At 53.6% G+C, this 18542-nt stretch overlaps 6 protein-coding genes across 6 annotated transcripts; 2 read left to right on the forward strand and 4 right to left on the reverse strand.

Moving 5' to 3' along the window:
• Positions 1 to 2169: 2169 nt before the first annotated feature.
• Positions 2170 to 4032, forward strand: ASPZODRAFT_133053 (hypothetical protein). The gene has a single exon (XM_022723172.1). It carries the CDS (start codon positions 2300 to 2302, stop codon positions 3872 to 3874), a length of 1575 nt encoding a protein of 524 aa, XP_022580585.1. The 5' UTR covers positions 2170 to 2299; the 3' UTR covers positions 3875 to 4032.
• Positions 3915 to 5480, reverse strand: ASPZODRAFT_133054 (hypothetical protein). Its single transcript, XM_022723173.1, has 6 exons — positions 5405 to 5480; positions 4652 to 5087; positions 4550 to 4575; positions 4389 to 4483; positions 4274 to 4331; positions 3915 to 4198 (listed from the first exon to the last, which is right to left on the reverse strand). The coding sequence occupies exons 2-6, from the start codon at positions 5060 to 5062 to the stop codon at positions 4126 to 4128; spliced, it is 663 nt and encodes a 220-aa protein (XP_022580586.1). The 5' UTR covers positions 5063 to 5087; positions 5405 to 5480; the 3' UTR covers positions 3915 to 4125.
• A 1113-nt stretch (positions 5481 to 6593) lies between these two features.
• On the forward strand, positions 6594 to 7498 carry ASPZODRAFT_133057 (hypothetical protein). The gene is made up of 3 exons (XM_022723174.1): positions 6594 to 6761; positions 6811 to 6905; positions 6993 to 7498. Exons 1-3 carry the CDS (start codon positions 6668 to 6670, stop codon positions 7416 to 7418), a joined length of 615 nt encoding a protein of 204 aa, XP_022580587.1. The 5' UTR covers positions 6594 to 6667; the 3' UTR covers positions 7419 to 7498.
• A 23-nt stretch (positions 7499 to 7521) lies between these two features.
• On the reverse strand, positions 7522 to 9248 carry ASPZODRAFT_16675 (hypothetical protein; the record flags this gene model as incomplete). The annotated part of the gene is made up of 2 exons (XM_022726780.1): positions 7522 to 9144; positions 9195 to 9248. The coding sequence occupies 2 exons, from the start codon at positions 9246 to 9248 to the stop codon at positions 7522 to 7524; spliced, it is 1677 nt and encodes a 558-aa protein (XP_022580588.1).
• Positions 9249 to 9787: 539 nt separating this feature from the next.
• On the reverse strand, positions 9788 to 11400 carry ASPZODRAFT_152306 (hypothetical protein; the record flags this gene model as incomplete). Its single annotated transcript, XM_022725842.1, has 4 exons — positions 9788 to 10792; positions 10848 to 11128; positions 11198 to 11242; positions 11295 to 11400. The coding sequence occupies 4 exons, from the start codon at positions 11398 to 11400 to the stop codon at positions 9788 to 9790; spliced, it is 1437 nt and encodes a 478-aa protein (XP_022580589.1).
• A 505-nt stretch (positions 11401 to 11905) lies between these two features.
• On the reverse strand, positions 11906 to 14328 carry ASPZODRAFT_133061 (hypothetical protein). Its single transcript, XM_022723175.1, has 3 exons — positions 14192 to 14328; positions 13562 to 14122; positions 11906 to 13500 (listed from the first exon to the last, which is right to left on the reverse strand). The coding sequence occupies exons 2-3, from the start codon at positions 14088 to 14090 to the stop codon at positions 11933 to 11935; spliced, it is 2097 nt and encodes a 698-aa protein (XP_022580590.1). The 5' UTR covers positions 14091 to 14122; positions 14192 to 14328; the 3' UTR covers positions 11906 to 11932.
• Between the last annotated feature and the right edge of the window lie 4214 nt (positions 14329 to 18542).

Here is an 18542-nt window from a genome sequence, read left to right on the forward strand (position 1 = left end):
TTTCAGAAAAAGAAAAAAAAAAAAAAAAAAAAAAAAAAAAAAGGGCAAAGACCCAGTACTAGCCACATGGTAGGCCATCGGAGCTCTACACGAGCAGACAGAAGTTCCTTGGCAGCTTACCTGAATCACCGTAGCGGCTCTTTCACGCTGCGTCTTGTCTTCGGTCTCTCCAGTCGTCGTCGTCGGACCCTGGGATGATTGTTGTATTTGGGCGACGGAAGCAGTGACATCATCGGAAGCTCTCTCTGCAACTGGAACAATCACCCCTGTCTCTCCTGGGTTGAGGGGCATTTCTGTCTGTTTCTGTTTATTGCCTTGTAGTCGCCAGCTCTCCGGACTCCAATTCAACAGAGAAGATGTGATCCCTCGTGGTAGTCAATCGAGAAAAAAGGTCTGTCTGTTGTGTCTGGAGATCGTGGGGAGGAATGTGACTGTTGGGCATAGCTTTGCTTAGGTAATCGCTGCATCGTGTTCTTGTCAGGTATATATTCTATAACTAGTAAATTATAAGATACTATTGTATATTAGTAGTATATTAATGTTTTATTCTTAGAATATTATCAAGAAAAATATTAATTCCGATCATAGGAAGAATACAGACAAGGGAATTTGAGCCTTCTATATCTTTCTATATATAGGCAGCAATATAGGCAGCAATATATATGGAGCAACCGGAATGAAGAGCTCTTTACACAATGCTTACTCTGCACACAATCTGGTAGTTACGTACAATAGACCAGCAATGTAGATTGTGTAACGACTTGCTTTTCTTCTGCTCATGCCAGTATCCTGCAACAAATCTTGCGCCTACATCGATTGATCGGCGATTGACTCTAGCACTTGCCGAAGCACGGAGAATACTACATACTACATAGATAGTACTCCGTACATAGTGCAACGGAGTATTGTTGCTCTCGGCCTTCCCTGTGCGTATTCCCGGGGAAACCATTGAGGGATTTATGTAGTAATCATGTACTCCGTGCCCCGTGCTCCGTACTCCGTACGCCGCCGTATCAGGTTGCCTCCAAGGGCCGTACGAGCAGGATGTACTCCGTACGAGGGTACGGAGTACCTGAGGCTTAGCCAGAGTCTCTGAGTATATAAAGGCCTTGATGGGTCTTCTGAATATCTCACTCTTCCTTCTTCAAGTTGATGATCAGCTTAAAGGCTTTTTTTTATCCATTGTCCACCAGGTGGAAGATACCTAAGTATCACCCAGTCACGCCAACACAAATGACACCAAAAAGACCAGAAGCGTCTGTTGAAACTTCCGGCATCACCGGATCAATGGTCTTTCGATCTTCGCTGGAGCTTCTCCTTGCGGTATGTGTATGTCAAACCCCCTCCCCAGTCCAGAATCTTTCTAGCGTGATCAACGGAGAGATCAAAGGAAACGACAGGGATCCTATACAGTATCAGTACTAGTAGGTACGGAGTACCTGGGTATCTAGCATCTAAGTATAGTTAGTAGGTGTGTATTGTATGAGACCTGGTCAGGCCACTGAGTCGCACTTTTTTGTCTTCTTCTTCTTCTTCCTTTCCCTTTCACTTACTCCAGAGTAGATCAGTAAGACAATTAGATCTCGGGGGGGAGATAAGAATAGACGGATGAGACGGAAGAAATAGAATACTCCACACATCCACTTAAACCTGGCCAGGATTTCTCGGCGTCCAGCTCTATTTTCCATGGAACGATTAGCATCCTTAGTGATCGGGTACGGGTGCAGGGCGTAGGCTTACAGAGCAGGACCCCAGGGCTGATTGAACAGGGCCCAGGCTCACCTAGCAGGAAGCTAGTACTAGGGGACACTAAGAATAGCCCAGCAGCATTCTTTGTTGCCTGAACATGTTTCGATTTGGGGGCCAGTCCGGGGGCTCGTATGGACATGTCACTTTCCCTGGTCGCAGATCGAAATGTCGTTGCCTTGCAGGGAGCGCCGAATCGGAGCCTTAGGCATCTGCCAACTGCACGGTGGATCCGTGAAACCATCCATACTGGAGCCAATTAATGGGGGATGAATGTGACTGCCTGTCTGCCAGCGTCTAGTCCCTGTGCAAAGCCTCTGATTTCACGAGGAAGAGGCCATGGCAAGGGTGTACAGCGCGAAACCTAGACGTATTTCAAAATGCTTATATAGACCCTTCTCCAGGGCCTGCTGGTCTGTGGAACAACACAACAACAACACAACAACACAACAATAATAATAGTGTGGAGTTTAAAGCATATATCCCTAGAGTCTACTCTCTCTCTGATACCCTCTAATACCCTCTGATACCCTCTGATACCCTCTGATCGGCAATGTCTGTTCCTCTGTTCGTGGAGCCGGGCAATGTCCCCAAGAAGACGAAACAGAACAAAGCGAAGAACAACAACAACAACAAGAACAATACCCCCAAGACGGCAAAGAAGGATTTCCTGGTCGATACGGTCGGCAATTCCTTGGTCGAGCAGCTCAACTCCTCCCAAAAGCCAGACGGCTGCCCCTGCTGTGCCTCGCTGGTTGACAGTCTGCGCGGGGGGTCGGAGGATCTGCCGTTCACCGCGGATCGAGTCAAGGACCAGCCGAGAAGCAGCAGCAGCAGCTGCTGCAGCAGTGGAAGCGACAGCAGCCGGACGGTGTTTGGGGGGTCGACCCCGAACCTCTCGTCCAGCACCCCCTCCCTCCACCACTCCCATACCGATGCGTCGCACGAGGAACGGCCGGCGCTGGCCCCGCTGCTGAAGGAGAAGTACCGCAAGAAGTCGGTCATCTTCACGCTGGAAGACTTCCGCACGATGAAGACGGTGGAGCGGCTGACGGCTCACTACGGCCGGGTCTCGCACATGGGCATCCTCGACCGCAGCTACAGCTTCTTCGTCAACAAGGCGCACACCGCCGCCCTCTCGTTCAAAGTCAAGCACAAGGTCGCCATCGTAGGCGGTGACCCCCTGTGTGCCCCGGAGATGTTTGGTGACCTGCTGGCCGAGTTCGCCGCCTACCGCAAGGATTTCAGCTGGGGGCTGGCCTTTCTGGGCGTGAGCGACACCTTTGCTCAGTACGCCAGGGACCGCAACTGGACGACCATGCAGTTCGCCACGGAGCGCGTGCTCAACCCGATGACCAACGAGGTGCTGCTCGAAAAGGCCGGCAAGCGCATCATTGTGCAGAACAAGCAGCTGTTGAACCCGAACAAGGGCGGCACCACCCTCAGCGTCTACGTCCCCGCCGACGAGCCCAACGAGGAGCTACAGCGTGAACTGACCGCCATGTACGACGCCTGGCGCGTCGAGCGCAACGACGCCAGCAACTCTACCTCCGCCGCTTCCCAGGCCTTTGTCACCGTCTTCGACCCGTTCTCCCTTCCCGACCTCATGACCTACATTTATACCCGCGGTCCCGACGGCACCCTCACCGGGTTTGCCGCTCTGCGCCGCATCGGCGCCAACCAGGGCTACCATCTCGATCCCTGCATCGCTGCCCCCGGCGAGACCACCCCGCGCGGCATCACCGACCTGCTCACCTACGCCGCCATGGCCCTGCTGCATCGCGCGGGTGTCAGCTACCTCAGTCTCGGCTACGAGCCGCTCGACGCCCTTGGGGAGATCACCGGCATGCCTTCTCCGATCGAGAAGGTCGCTCGCTCCATCCACCGTCGCGCCTTTCGCAATCTACCCATCGGCGGCAAGAAGGCCCACCACGACAAGTTCCGCCCAGACGCCGACCAGGAGTCCGGTCTCTTCCTTGTCTTCCCCGCGGGCGTCCCGGGCCTGCGCCAGCTCATGGCAATGGCTCACATGGCAAACATTAGTATTCGTCGCGTCGCCTGGGGTGAGGTCCGCTCCTCCCCTTCCGATAAGCAAGACTCCAAGGAGAAGCCGGCGGATGCCTTATAGGGCACTTTAATTCTTTTCCTTTTTCTTCTTCATCTCTCTCTCTCTCTCTCTCTCTCTCTCTCTCTCTCCCTCTCTCTTTTGTCTTTCTCAAAACAGATCTTTTGTACTTGCAGCGTTGGAGTTCAGGATAGATTAGCATATTAGCATTTATGTAATAGGAATTATGTGCATCAACTGTCATCGATCAGTCTGAAAATATCGAGTATACAATATAAAACCCTCCAGTAGATCGCCGGGGTTGTTCCTCCGGATCAACACATCCGGCCGAACAGGAAATCCTTCACTATTGGAGAACCAGAAAATTCAGGGTTTAAAAGGACACAGCTGGACAAGAAAAAAGCAAACGGATTAGATGCGGGGGACTCCCAGGAAAGTAAGAGCGGTGGAAACTGAACTTACTGGAGAAAATACTCGAGTCCGGCTCGTCTGGATTCGAGGAATGAGGGGCGGAACTTGACTGTATCGGATGAGCGGGGTGCAATAAAAGCTGAAGAGGAGCTCAACATCAACATACAGAGAACGCTCTTTGGGGGAAGAGCGGGAAGGGCGTTTGTCGCAAATGGAAATGACCGTTGGAGGCATTGTCGCAGATCGTCAAATTCAGAGTATCTACAGAGCTGTCAATAACCAGGTAACCAGGTGGACAGATTTTGTTGTCCGGGGGTTTATACACACCTCATCCTAACAAAGATAGGGCCTCCCTAGAAAAGAAGAAGAAAAAGAAACCATCAGATCATTCATCCCGTCAAACAAAAGGGTACTCCGGGTACTCCGTACATCAAGGGTTTGGATTTTGCAGTTCCAGACCACATACGACCCGACCCCCGTCTTACCCTCGACGACACAGTAGTCATCGATGGTGACACTCTTGGCCCACAGCCCGCGGCTGACATGGCAGTTCGGGTCTTCCGTATGGTCTTCCAGTGTGATTGTGTGCGGTCCCTCGAGCGAGATCTGCGAGGTGCGCGAGGTATCCCGATAATGCCGCCAATACGGCGGGACTACACTCCCCGCCACGGGGTCTTCTTTGGACCGTTCCTTGCTCTCGTCAACCAACGATGGGAGCACATCCCCATGGTTGCCAGTCGCAGCCACGAGGGTATCGGCGTTGATCACCGGCACGGGGGGCGGCGGGGAGAGGACAGGGGGGAGAGGTGCCGACCCGGCCTCCTCATTCGCTGGCTCCATCCATCAGACACTTGCCGCAATCGATCTGCTCATAATTCCAGACATCAGTACGGAAGTAAGTGGGAATGCGAGGCGGCCCTATCTCGCCTAGCATAAAAAAGCAAGGGTTGTGGCACTCCCGACCAACTAGTGAAGGCCGATCAGGGGGCAAGAAAACTTCCATAGTCCATAATCGGTCCGGTCACCCAGTCACTGTCGCTGGTATTTGTTCTCCAGACCGAGTCAATTTCTTGCCCCAGACCTTTTGCTTTGTTGTACAGGAGTCCGCACAGAATAGGGGGAGATACGCAGTACGACGGGAGCGTAGGGCTGTAGACGCAAGATGCCTTGGGGATTACTCACTGATAAAGAGGTTCTTCCCAGCCAACGTACGGCTGAGCTGCTTGACTCTGTCCCAAGTCGGTCTCAACGACTCTCCACGACGTTGTTTCTGCCAGAACCAGGAGATTTGGCGGGTGACGTTGCGGTCACGGGATGCCAAGCCATTTATGCCTGAGGCATGATAATCACTACTCACAACACAGCAAATCGTCAGGTAATTAACCACACCTATCTATGATCTATCTATCCTGAGTGTCCATGCTTGCTACCAATCGCTCTGCAGAGACGTAATCGTGGCAGACCATGCTGGGTTCTCCGTGCTTGGTGGAGTCCAGAACCCAGCCAGGGTCTGAAAGCATTCCCCTTCTCCAGGACCCTTCCTGCAGGGTCGACGCCCGAACCAATAGTCTATAGCCAAGAGGAACGCTAGCAGTCGGACATGAGACATCAGGCCTTGGAGATGGAGCCATTCTCGCCATATTTAGGACATTTTGAGCGACATCCATGGATTTGGATCTGTCTCAATTGAAGAATCGATGTGGAACAACTGGAACCATAGGGAATCATTGGCAATACCAACGATGAAGGATCACAGTAGGTAGTATCTGCTCGTGTATGAACAAAAACACGAGCTCAGGCGACTGCCAAGCAGTTCCTCGAGACTCAGAATGCAATAGATCCCCGGATCGACGAGATGCTGCCTCCTTTCAATCAAATAATTGGATTCTGTTTGCTCTGGCGTTTGCACCACCCGCTCAGGCGTGCTGGATTAGGCAGCGCCAGGTGAGCGGACGACTGCTCGAGGGACGTTTCCCTCCTCCACCGCTCCAGGCTTGCCTGTTATGTTATCTCTTCTGATCCATCACCTGTTTTAGCCTCTGTCTGCAGCTTCCGGACTGTCGTTTTATTTTCTTTTTGCGGTGAGCGCCCTGCCGACAACTGTTGAGGCTGGTGTGTCGTGGCCCCCTTTCTTTCGCCTGGGATAGCTCCTCGAGTAAGAAGCATTCCTCGGCCTTGCAGTCGTGAATCTAGAATTTGGGCTCGACTCGAGGTGGGTACAAATACGAACGAGCCATTTACTAGCTAGCAGCTCTTGCTTTTGTCTCTGATTCTCGGGTGCCAATAACCCTTCATTCCTCACCCTCTTCTCCCCGTCTTATCATCTCCCACGATTTCATCTTTCCTTCACTGACGTTGCTCCTCCCTCTCCAGCAGAACCCGCGGAACCCTCTCGGTACGGTGGTCTTCAACGGTGATTCCAAACGGTCGAGCAATATCTTCAGGATGATGTCTTGGTGGCTGCTTCTGCTGGCGGCGGTCTTTGGACTTGTGAGCGGCCAGACGATTGATCCTGACAGCGTCCCAATCGGTACCCGAGGTAAGTCATGTAGACTGCAATTCTTCGTCTCATTCTAACAAATGTCCAGACCAGTGGTGCAATTCGCAGACTTCTGCCTGTCCCCTGCTTTGCCTCCAGATCCCCGGTACCAAGAGCACCACTCAACAAAACTCGTGCGATCCTGTAAGACTTTTCTCTCTCTCTTCATTAAAACGGCTTAAAAAAGAAAGAAAGAAAGAAAGAAAGAAAGCAAGCAAGCTAACGGTCTAGAAAACCCTCGTGTACAGCTGCGTGTGCAGCAACGGAGTCAGCCCCAACGCATCGCAGTACTCGGAGACAATCCCCTACTTCGAATGCACCGAGTCCAACAACCAGTGCGTCGACAACTGCCAGGGTGACTCGAGCTGCCAGTCCGCCTGCCGACAGGATAACCCGTGCGGCGCGCAGAATCCCACCCGCGTCAACGTCACGACCACCAAGGGCGGCAAGACGGCCACCGCGACGGACGGATCGAGCGGCACGGGCTCCGCCGCCACGGACGTGGTCTATACGGGCATCGGCACCGGCGCGGTCACCGTCACCAGCGACGCAAAGGCCGGTCTTGCCGTCCGGGGCGTCTCTTTCGAGGCGGGCCATCTGTACGGTCTTGTTGCCGTGGTGAGCGGCTTCCTTGCCGGCATGGCTGTTTTGCTTTGAAAGCCCCGGAGGGAAAATAATAGCATACCTAGTACCTGACGCAAGCAAACGAGTGATGATTGAAAAGTATCTTACTATGTAGACTACCTAATTAAGTACGTAACTAGAACACCAGTTCCCCTACAGATCTCGTGTCCGGAATGCCAACCATCCGCTGCACACTCAGTAGCATCTGTTCTGCCCCACGTTTAATCTCCTCGTCCGGGGATGCAGGCCGACCCAGCTGGTCTACCTGGTTTGGCTCCGATGATAGCACAGGAGAGTAGAAATGGAAACAAGCCGCACGGAGCGGCCACAGGAGGAAAACGGCCATCAGACCTGCGAACGGGCTATAGATGGGTGGTTGGGCGTCAGGCCGAGGGTTGTTGGCCTGGTTAAGATTACTATTATTGGCGGCGGCGCGGGCGAGTTGGAAACGGGAGACCTGGATGATCTGTCGGGCCATCGTGGTTGCGATCTGCAGCGGGGCTTCGAGGGCTTGGTAGTCCATTGTCCAGAGGTATCCCTTGGCGAGACTTCGATTCAATAGCAGACGAGTGGTGAAGGAGAGAGTCTTGGCGAAGGAGTAAGAGGTCGGGTGGTGGTGCTGGATGAGCGTGTTGGAGCCTATGGTGTTCGGGGCCGGGGGCTCTTCGGGGGAGAAGAGAAAGGGGGATCGATGCATCAAGCGGGAGGGGGGAGGAGAAGACAAAGAGGGAGACGAAGAGGAGGAGGAGGAGGAGGAGGAGGATGACGAATACGGGGAAGGAGAACGAGAGGATTGCTTGGGCGGCAAGACAGAAGCCAAAGAGACCTGCTCGTCCCAGCGGAGCAGGTCGGCGTCGAGTTGCCGCATGGAGGCGAGAAGCGGTAGGATTGCCTCGTGTGAGACGGCGTCGGAGACGGCCTCCTCGAGGTCTGCACGGAGACAGGCAGCCTGGTACATGAGGGTCATGAGACGGGGCCCGAACAAGGCCTGGGGTCGGTTGTAGAGCCACAGGTCGAGGGGCAGGGCAGGTCTGGAGCGCCAGCTGAGAGACTTGAGCAGCATCTGGACCCAGATCTTCTCGAAGAGGCGGTTCCCCAGCAGGGTGTCGAACTGACGGGGACCCCTCAGGCGCACCATGACGATCGCCCCCTCCAGATGCTTGATCCACATGTAACTCATCTGCGTGGTGGGCGAGGCGATGCCCTCGAACAGACTCAGCAGACACACGGCCATCAGCGTGTCGTCCTGCGCCGCCAGCTCGCCGTCCGCCAGCGCCGTGTTGGTCAGCCGCAGTGCCGCGCAGTAGTCCTCTCTCGCGAGCGTGCGCGCCTCCTCGCTCCGGCCCAGCCGACTCGCCATGGCAGACAGTGCCACCGCCGAGATGGCCAGCGAGACGCCCGACCGACTCGCGCTGCCCGCGTACAGCTCCGGCAGCAGATCAAAGAAGCCCGTCCAGGGATTCGCCGTGCTGCGACCCGTGCCAAACGTCGCGAAGAAGACGCCCGCCGCCGCCGTGCGTAGATCCTGCGCCGGGTCCGACAGCGGGCTGACAGTCACCGCTGCAATCGCACTGCCCCGACTAGAATTACCATCGGGGCTTCTCCTTCTCACGACAGCCCGCTGGCGCCACTTCTCCGTCGCCAGAGTCGCCGCCTTGGCGTTTTCATTGCGGAAATCCACCTCCAACCCGTCGGGATACTGACACTCGGCACGCGTGCGCAGGCAGCGAGCACACTGGCTCGGCGCTTGTCCATCGCACTGTAGCACATTAGATCTGTATTTGTAGAGTTGTCAACGGTCAGACGTACCTTGACCTTCTTCTTTCTGCATGCAAAGCAGCCTTTACTGCGACGACTCTGCATGATAGTGTTGAAATTCGATCGCTATTCGACCTGTATATCATCGTTCTGATCAGTATCCTGCCAGTATTTATACAACAACCAGGCATATTAACGCACCGGCTGCTCAGCTGGCTCAGCTGGCTCAGCTCGCGATAAGCAATAGAACTCCCTAGCAGGCAATCATCTTTACCAATTGCGCCAACGAATCCACTGCCTGAATCTCTCTCCCTGTTTCAATCTTCAGCGCCACACTGGGCTAGATACCTCCCTAGTTGAAACATGCTAGAAGGTGCTTAGAGGGATTAAGGTCGCGGTGATTGAGGCAGGGGCTGATCTGACATCGCGTCGCCTTCTCCAAACGGACTAGCGTCACAGGGCTGACCGGAGGGAGTCCGCGATATGACTATAATGACTATGACTATAGGTATAGCTTAATGATTTAATTTATTTAATTTATTTAAATAAGTTTAATCTCCGTATTCAATCATTATTCATGCTAGTGTCGTCTAGTATCGTCTAGTATCATCTGGTACCATCCAGTATCAGCTAGAAGGTAGAAGCTAGACTATACCTCGGCGTGGCCCCCGATCCCCCCCCCGCTCGTCGAGCCCCTTTTTCCGCTCGCCCGGGGGCGCGCGCACTTCAAGGCCCGCCTGGAGGATACTGGTGCGTAGGAGGCGGAGGTGGGCTTCTTGGCGGAAGCGGCGGAGGCTGTCGAGGGTGGACTGCTGGATCTCGGTGCGCCGGTCTGTCTGGGTGGCGACCAGGACGGCCTTTTCGAGGTCGATGCGGGCGTTGAGCGTGCCGTCCTGGATGAGGCGGACCAGCTCCTGGACAAAGGGCGAGTGCAGGTCGAGCGGGTGGGCGGAACCCGCGACGACCGTGGGGGCAAAGATCTTGGCCATGGCGTCCAGGGTGACCCGGCTGAAGGGGACGAGGTACTGCTGGATGGACTTGGTGCGGATGCGGGACAGGAGGGTGGGGAAGTGGCGCTGCAGATGCAGGTCCAGCAGGTAGTCGGCGCGGTAGGCTTCGAGGATGTCGAGACAGGGGCGGAACTTTGAGTTGCAGAAGAAGGAGATGGCGCGGCGGATGTGCGGCTCGAGCTCGAGGAAGTTGCGGAACGCACTGTTGTCGAGCACGCGGCGCTGCAGCTCGCCGCGGTCCATGGACGCCAGGGCACACAGCCCGCCGTACACGGCCACGTCGTTGGAGGTCAGCACCTCGGCGTACGTCTCGGCCAGGCTCGGGTCCGTGGCCAGGAAGTTGTTGGCCGCCTCCAGGTAGTTCTCCGAGTGCATCTGCGCCAGCCCCAGCGCGGCCGACATCTTCGGCTGCAGCTTGGCCTGCTCCTCGGGCTTGGACTGCAGACTGCGCAGCCGCTGCACGTTCGACTGCACGCTCAGCCAGTCGCCGCGCTCCACCGCCACGTTGATCACCTTGAACAGCATCGACGCAATGTGGCTCGGCGTCGTGCAGTAGTCTCGCATCCGCGAATACGACTTTGACGCAGCCACCAAGTCTCCAATCTGGTGGTAGTGTAATCCGAGGTCTTCGTTGCCCATCTAACTCATTAGAAAGAACGCTTCCAACAAGAATGGCTCACAGTTGAATACCTACCCTGATGCTCTCCTTGATCAAGTTATTCTTGTACCCCCTCAACTCATGTTCCAACCGGTCTGTCTCCGCCTTGGTCGTCTTGAGCATACGATCCACCCACTCGCGATCAAGAACCGCCTCTTTCTCCGCCGGTGCCGCCTCGCCCAGCGCCCGCACCGCCCGCTCGTACCGAGCAACGTCCTTGCCGGCTTTGGCCTCGCCGATGGCAGCTTTCAGAGCCTCCCCGGATAGATACGTCGAGCATGTTCCGATGAGGAAAAGTCGATCGAATTTGGTTCTCCCTGCACATGAAATTGTTTTAGAAAAGCACCTTCTTCTCACCAGTCAACACTTCTTGCAATAAAACATACCGGTGTAATTTGCAATGTACGACTCCAGATCAAACTTGGGTGCATCTCCCTTGTCAGAACGGATATCTTTCTTGCTTTGCTTCGAATAACCACCTACCATCCACAATAACTTTTGGTAAAGCTGCTGTTCCCCTCCCGTTCGCCTCGTTCAGCTCGGCGAACCCGCCTTGTGACGCTTCCAAGACGTCGGGTGCTGCATCCATGATAGCGTGTCGTCGGCTTCCAGGGTCTCGCCGGAATGAAAGAAGCGTCTAGGAGTACAGTAAAGAAGAAGAAAAGGCCAGGGAATACAGGTGCTTCGCAGAGTGATGAAGTGATCGTGAAGTGGCAGGTCATTTCTACGCGTGTTTGTTCACCGCCATATCCACCGCCTATGAGGTCACTTGACTGCAGCCTGAATTCTCAGGCATTCGAAGCTCCTCTCCACAGGGTATAATTTACTACCAAGAGTAGAGGGAGGATAAATCATTATATTGATTATCGAGCATGCTCATTCAGATACCCTCCAGTACAAGAAATGATAGTAAGTACAAGATTAACAGTGGTAATAATATTCGATGGCAAGACAAGATCAGTGGTATATGGAAAACGAAATCAACACACGCCCGTCTCAGGATATCACGGTTCCCAGGTATAGCACATTCCGTCGCTCATGCAGTCAGATAAAAAGAAAGGTATATATGATTATAGAGAGGGGAGAGAAAGATGGGGGAGGGGGGGGGGGAGGTTCCTTTTTTATGCCATCAACTCGTCCAGGTTCACCTCGTCCTCCTGCTGGCCGAGATGCGGCAGCACCATGGCCGGCTGGCCCATGAGACCGACTGAGTGGCCGTCCCAGGGCCCGCGCTCGTCGGCACTGGCGCTGTGGACGCCCTCGGCGCGCTTGAGGGTCTCGACGTCGAGGTCGGTGACGTAGGCCTCGCGGCCGGTGCCGTCGCCGGCGCCTCCGGGCAGCTTGATCCGCACTTCGTACTCGTTGTCGAGCATCATCTCGTCCTTCCACAGACGGCGCTGCCCGTTGAAGACGCACAGTACGCGCTTCTTGGTCTTCATGCTGCTGGTCGGACACCCCCACGACTGTGGGTAGTTGTCGCGGTTGTTGCGGCGCTTCGAGGCTCCTCCTGCACCGCGTTGCTTGTTCACGCCGTTGCTGGCGCCAGCGCCATTGGTGTTCTTGGTCGACTTGAGCGATCCGCGGCCGGACCGCCATTTTTGGGAAGAAGGAAGTTCGTTAGCGTCGTCGTCATCGTCCATGTCATTCGTATCGTCGTCAAAAAGTTGTTGTTGTTGTTGTTGTTGTTGTTGTTCCACGGGGCCAGCCGTGTCACAGGAGAGCTGATGCTTCTCCATCGTCTTCTTCACATCCTCATCCGCAGCCACCTCGGCCAAGCGTTGTTGGTTGATCGCCTCGCTAGGTTCCTCCTGCTGCACGACCCGTAGCACGCAGTCGTCCAGGTGCTCGTAGAAGTCCTGGGCGTTGGTGAAGGTGGCGGAGCAGGTCGAGCACTTGCCCGTGACATCATTGCAGTAGTCCGCAGGGCTTTCCTTATTGCCGTTGCCGTTATTGTTGTTAATACTGCTGCCGCCGCCGTTGCTGCTGCTGCTGCTGCCGGATGTCGAGACGACGGTCGAGCTGCGCTTGCGGCCATTGGGCGGCGTCTGTTCCACACTGTGGACCGAGAAGAGGTGTCGCTTGAAGACGTCGGCGCGGTTGAAGCTCTTCTCGGCGGGGGAGCCCGATCCGGGGCAGAAGCCGCAGACCATGGTACCCTTGTAGTGGGTGAGGGTGTGGCGGTTCTTGTCGTACTTGCGGGCAAAGCCCTTGATGTGGTATTCACAGGTGACGATCGGGCACTTCTCGGGCCGCTCAGACATGTGCGTCAGCATATGTGCCTTGAGGTCCTTGAAGACGCGGCCGCATTCCGGGTAAGGGCAGCGGCCCTTCTCGCGGCTGTCCTCGTCGAGGTCGAGGCTGCTGGTGCCGGGGCTCGGGTGCGAGTGATGCGAAGAGTGGGTGGACGAGATAGAAGAGCGACGCTCGTAGATCGACGCCGGGCGCGAGTTGACCTCGGACACCAGCAGCGGCGATGGCGAGACCGGCGGCGGAACAAACCCGGCAGGCTGGTGCGACAGCGGGTTCTCCCACACGGGCGGGGGGTACTCGGCCATGGGCAACGGCGAGCCCACGGGCGACAAGTGGAAGAACTCGGACTGCATCATCAAATATCCCGACTGGTCCGGGTATGAGATGGTTGGCGGGGAGAGATTTGCGTGGCGAGGAACGGGCTGGATCAACGAGGGATCTACTTTTGAGGAATATTAGCACCATATGATTCCGTAGAAAAGAAACAATTCAATACTCACCCCCATAACTGTCTTGGTATTTCTCCGGGTAGAAGCCAGACTCGACATCAAGCATGTTGGCATGAGGGTTGGCGCTGCCGTTCCCCATGTACTCGCCAGCAAACAGATCGCCCATCATGGCGTCCTGTAGGCCCAGACCGTGGTTGGTATCCACCCAGTGCTCCGGAAAGGCATGGAAACTGCTGGAGTGAGGCGAACCCATGGCCGACGAGCTGGCACTGGCAATCGAGGGTGCCGAAGCACTCGACAGCGAGGAAATGAACTGTTCGGCCGCGTGAAAGGCAGTAGCGGCTGCTGCCGCCGCCGCCGCCTGTTGGGAGGAAGAGGAGGAGGAAGAAGAAGAGGCGGCCATGAGTGGCGGCGTAGGGGGGAAGTCAACATGCGGCTCGTGCAGATCGACGCCTGCGTCGGCGTAGAAGGCGTATGCGTCGAGGGCATCCATGGCGAGCGGGTCGACCAGTGTCGCGTCCATGGCGGACGGCTGGAAGTAAGGGAGCTGTCGGTGTCGGGAAGACTCGATGGCCAACATGATGGATGGATAGTTGTCTGACGTCCTGTGTGCTTGAATCCCTCTTTAGCCATCAATCTCTCTCTCATATAATTAATTGATGCCTCAACAACCAGGCATACCTTTGTGTCTAATAGAGTTCCCCTCGATAACGGTCCGTGGGACAAATTATCCGATCGATTCCTGGGTAGGAAGAACGTAAACAGGGTCAAAAACACCCTGTCCGGTCGCAAGCGCTATTTCTCTCTCTTTCTCTCTCTTGTTCTCTCGTTCTCTCGTTGTCTCGTTGTCTCGTTGTCTCTTGGAGTAAAACGAGAGCGAGAGAATTGGGCGGGGGAGGGAGAAGGGAAAGAAGGGGAGGGATGATTCTGGAGGTTTTGCGAGCAGCAGATGGAGGGGGGGGGGGGGGCGAGACGGGCATTGTTAAATGGGTTGTGATTGCTGGCCCTACAAGGAGCAAAGCAAATCTGGGTCCAGAGCCATATCACTGGAGGCGTTCAGGAAGTGCGCAGCAGGGAGTGGGTGGGTATTGGGTATTGTAATTACCTTACGGCTGTAATTGGGGTGTAATTTACCTCAGGGTGTTCCTGACCCGGGTACCTAAGGTACCGTCCTCCGTAAGTTTCCTTCTGACAGTCATTTGACAGGGAACGGGCCTATGGGAAGGGCTGTCCGGCTGTCAAAGTGTCACTGTCAACCATGCAGGAACCATCCCTCGCGGTGGGTAATTTACCAAGTTAAGTTACGTAGCAGCGGCTTGCATGACTCCCACCGCCCAAAGTGGTCGCCGACTGCGCCTTGTACATAATTAAGGGTATTTCTCTCTCCGTTAGGTACTTTACCTCAAGTCTTCTAGCTAAGTTTAGCTCTGCACAGTTCCCAGTGCACAGACAGATGTCTACCCCTTTTTGCTGTCAATTACTACCCGAGACTGGAGTACGGAGTATACAGAGTACTATTTACCTAGTAGTAATGTTATAGACTTTGGAGTAACTCATCTCTAATATCTCGTAAACTTGAAGTGAGAGTAATTCATCTACTCTATACCTAGTAGTTATACTACGCTATACGGAGTAGTTACTACATAGTTAACTATTAACTACATAACTAATATTAGCTTAGTAGCTATATACTACATCGCAGGTCAAGGCAGAATCGGACAAAAGGACAGACCCCTCCAGACTATTAGTCCATAGCTCCGACCGCTGTGACATCCACCGCCATCCACCGCCATCCAGACTGCCGATCAGTACGGCAGTAGGTACCTACTAACCTACCTAGTACTAAGGTAGGTAGGTATAAATGACCGTACCGGTAATACCACCGCCCGGGCCCTGGCAATTGCGCTCGCTCCGCAACGTGGCCGTCAGGTGTCCAGTGGTTGCCTGTCGATTGATACAGAGCCTCATTAACTAGTAGATGGTTCTCATAGGTAAGATACTCCGGAGTCACCAAGTCACAGGCACCTAACTAAGCCTTGTTCTACGTGGCCTGATTAATGTAGACGTGGGAAATATTCTATGAATGGATTTGATCCGTAGTACGACATATTACACATGGTAAATACATGACGCCATTTGGTTAAGTGTTCTACCATGGTTCTTGCTACGGAGAGAATCGTGGAGTTGGTGGAGGCTCAGCGGCAGTCCATGGATGCAGTACGGAGTAGTCCGACCTCGGGTACTGTACTAGTTAGGTATTTCCTCCCTAGGTACCTCTGACCTACAGATCGACCGAAATCAGGTCTCTGGAACTACTAACAAGATTAGCGCACGAACCACTGGCATCATCCCTGCGCGAACCGAGTCCGGCCGCTCCGGCCCTTGGCGGGGCGTACCCGTACGGTAATATAAGACAGAATACCGTCGGTTAAGTTGTCGGAATCGGTGAGGAAAAGGCAGCTAATTGTCTGTTTGTGGAATGGCGTCAGATCGCGCGGGATGAGCCACAGACAGCCAGCCCAATGACCGTGCTGGAATACTCCTCCCCGAGTCCCAGTGCGTCATGACTGGCCGGGCGCTGCATGGCGCATGCCTTTGTTGAGGCGCAGCTGGCTCAACTCACCGCTATAAGGTAGTATTAGTTAGTAGGTAGTTCTATTTATTCATTCCACTATGCAGGTAGTCTACTCTGTATAGGTACCTTAGTTATTTGCTATTAAGTGTAGTTCTCTGATGTCATTGTCCTCCTCATCCACAAGGCAGATTTCTCTTCAATATGGAGTACGGAGTACTCCAAGTGGACTTATTCTGTACACTTCTTCATTGAGCGACGATCTCAACACGCGATCCCCAATTGGGAAAATTGTGGCGAGAGCGAGTCATCACTATATTACCCAGGTAGTAGGTACCTACTAGGTACCTTAGTTATCTACATAGTCAATACCTAAGGACGGAACACTCGGATCATATGGCTTAACTCCGACAGCGACAGAATCGGGAAATGGTCGCTGACAGATAAGACTCATAGTATTACTATTGAATTTAGTTAGTATATTTAGTATAGTTAGTTACTTAGTAACTACTATAGTAGTCGCTATTAACTAACTATTCTAGTGCGCCAAGTTGGAGTAACGCCCCTACAGTAATTCTAGCGACCCATACGCCTACCAGTAACCCGGGCTCCAGGGACATTCCTGTTCGCTACATGAAACGGCTAGCAGATGTCTGCGGGTGTCATTGCAAGCCGATTCACTCTGCCGGAAGCCAATCACCGAGAGATGAGCACGGAGAGTCTCTGGATGATCGGCGCCGACTGAGTCCTGGAACAGCCTAATAGGGATACTACATACTAGTTAATAGGAGTCATTACTACTCTTTAACTAACTATCAACTATAGTAGAATACATAATTAGTGCTAGGTCCTCTAACTGTCTCAGATTTAGCCCCCACTGCACGCTCTAGACGGCGAGTTGCTTGGAGCTACTCGTCTTGAGATAGGATTCACAGTAGTCAGGGTATAACTATGGAGTACGCAGTAGGTTATAACTAGTACTCAAAGGATTGATCTACACTTGTTTACCTAATGCCTGGAGCCATTGGAATCATTTTCCGGGAATGACGTCACATACGATAGCAACAATCCAGACTCCGTCCATGTAGTAGTAACTACTAAGTATATATATCTAGTAGTATATAGTAAAGGTGGAAGTAGGATACCGAATGGAGTAGTATCAATCGGTGACACCGAGCCAAGACAAGGCTGAAGCAATATAATAAATAAATGAATCCTGAATAATTTGGAATACTAATCAACTAGTTTGTCCACTAATTACTTGGTCGCTGCGGAGGCTGGCTGAACCATTCTTATTTATTACTCCTAGTAAGTATCGATTACTAGTACATACTATAAGCACTAGGAAGAATCCTCAGCCCTATCCAACTCGACCAGAGTACGGAGTATAAGATACAAAGAATAAGCATCAGAATTCTCCGATGGGCTTGAGATGAGCTGTCTTCCACTGGTACTACTACGTACTGCCTACCCTAATCTCCATCTCATATCTGGCGCCTGATCGCTACCTGACCGGCGCGTACAACTAGTAATATCCCTCTCGTCAGGAACGGCCACTCAGGATGCGAGACAGGGATATAGAGATGGTGTGCAGGGCAGCTTACAGATACGATATACGTATGTAGAATACGATATACACATGTACTCCGTAGTATATGAAAGATACTAATTCGACAGTGTAGACAACACCATCAAGATTGTAGTGGAGATGAAGTATCATCAAGTAATATGACTAGGACAAAAGACAGAGATAAAAGGAATCAAAGGAAAGGTACATGGTGGCCGAGCTGTAGTCGACGAGCCCGAGGAGAAAAAGGATTCACTCCAGGTGATCCATTCGGAGGCCGTGATCGACGAAACCGTCCACGGTCGCGGTACGAGTCACCCAGTCCGTTATGTCTTCCGTCACTGTCGTCGACTGGAGGCAAGAGCACGCTTCATAAATTTCATCCTCGGAGTACGATTGCAGCGCCGCCGGAATATCTCCCTCCTCCTCCTCTCACTGCTGGCAGATATACTGCATGTCTGGGATGCCCAGCATGAGGTTGATCAGGGGCTGCAGCAGCTCGCAGATCTCCCAGTCAGCGAGGCACGTTCCCTCATCGTCGTACTCATCGGTCGTGGCTCAGTCCACAGCCAATGAGTACGACGCAGAGGGAGAAGAGAAAGAGTGGACAGGGAAATGGACACTGGAAACGGATGGACGGGTTTTGGGAGAGGGAAAGAACCAAACCGAAGTGGCGGCCTCTATAACGATAACTCCAGATCGAGGATTGCTCCCTATACTCCGTATTTCAGAACAAGGGTCTTCGAGGTCGTATCAGGCACCGTTGTTTAGTGGCGGGTGTCTGTTGGGGATTTATGCCGAGGGCCAACCCTGGCCAGTCGATATTCTTCGGCTTCTATCACCATCATGGAGTAGATGGCTTATTTCCCCCAGACCCAGTCGAGATCATAAGA

The sequence above is a fragment of the Penicilliopsis zonata genome, assembly GCF_001890105.1.
Source record: "Penicilliopsis zonata CBS 506.65 unplaced genomic scaffold ASPZOscaffold_8, whole genome shotgun sequence".
NCBI classification, from domain to species: Eukaryota; Fungi; Ascomycota; class Eurotiomycetes; order Eurotiales; family Aspergillaceae; genus Penicilliopsis; species Penicilliopsis zonata.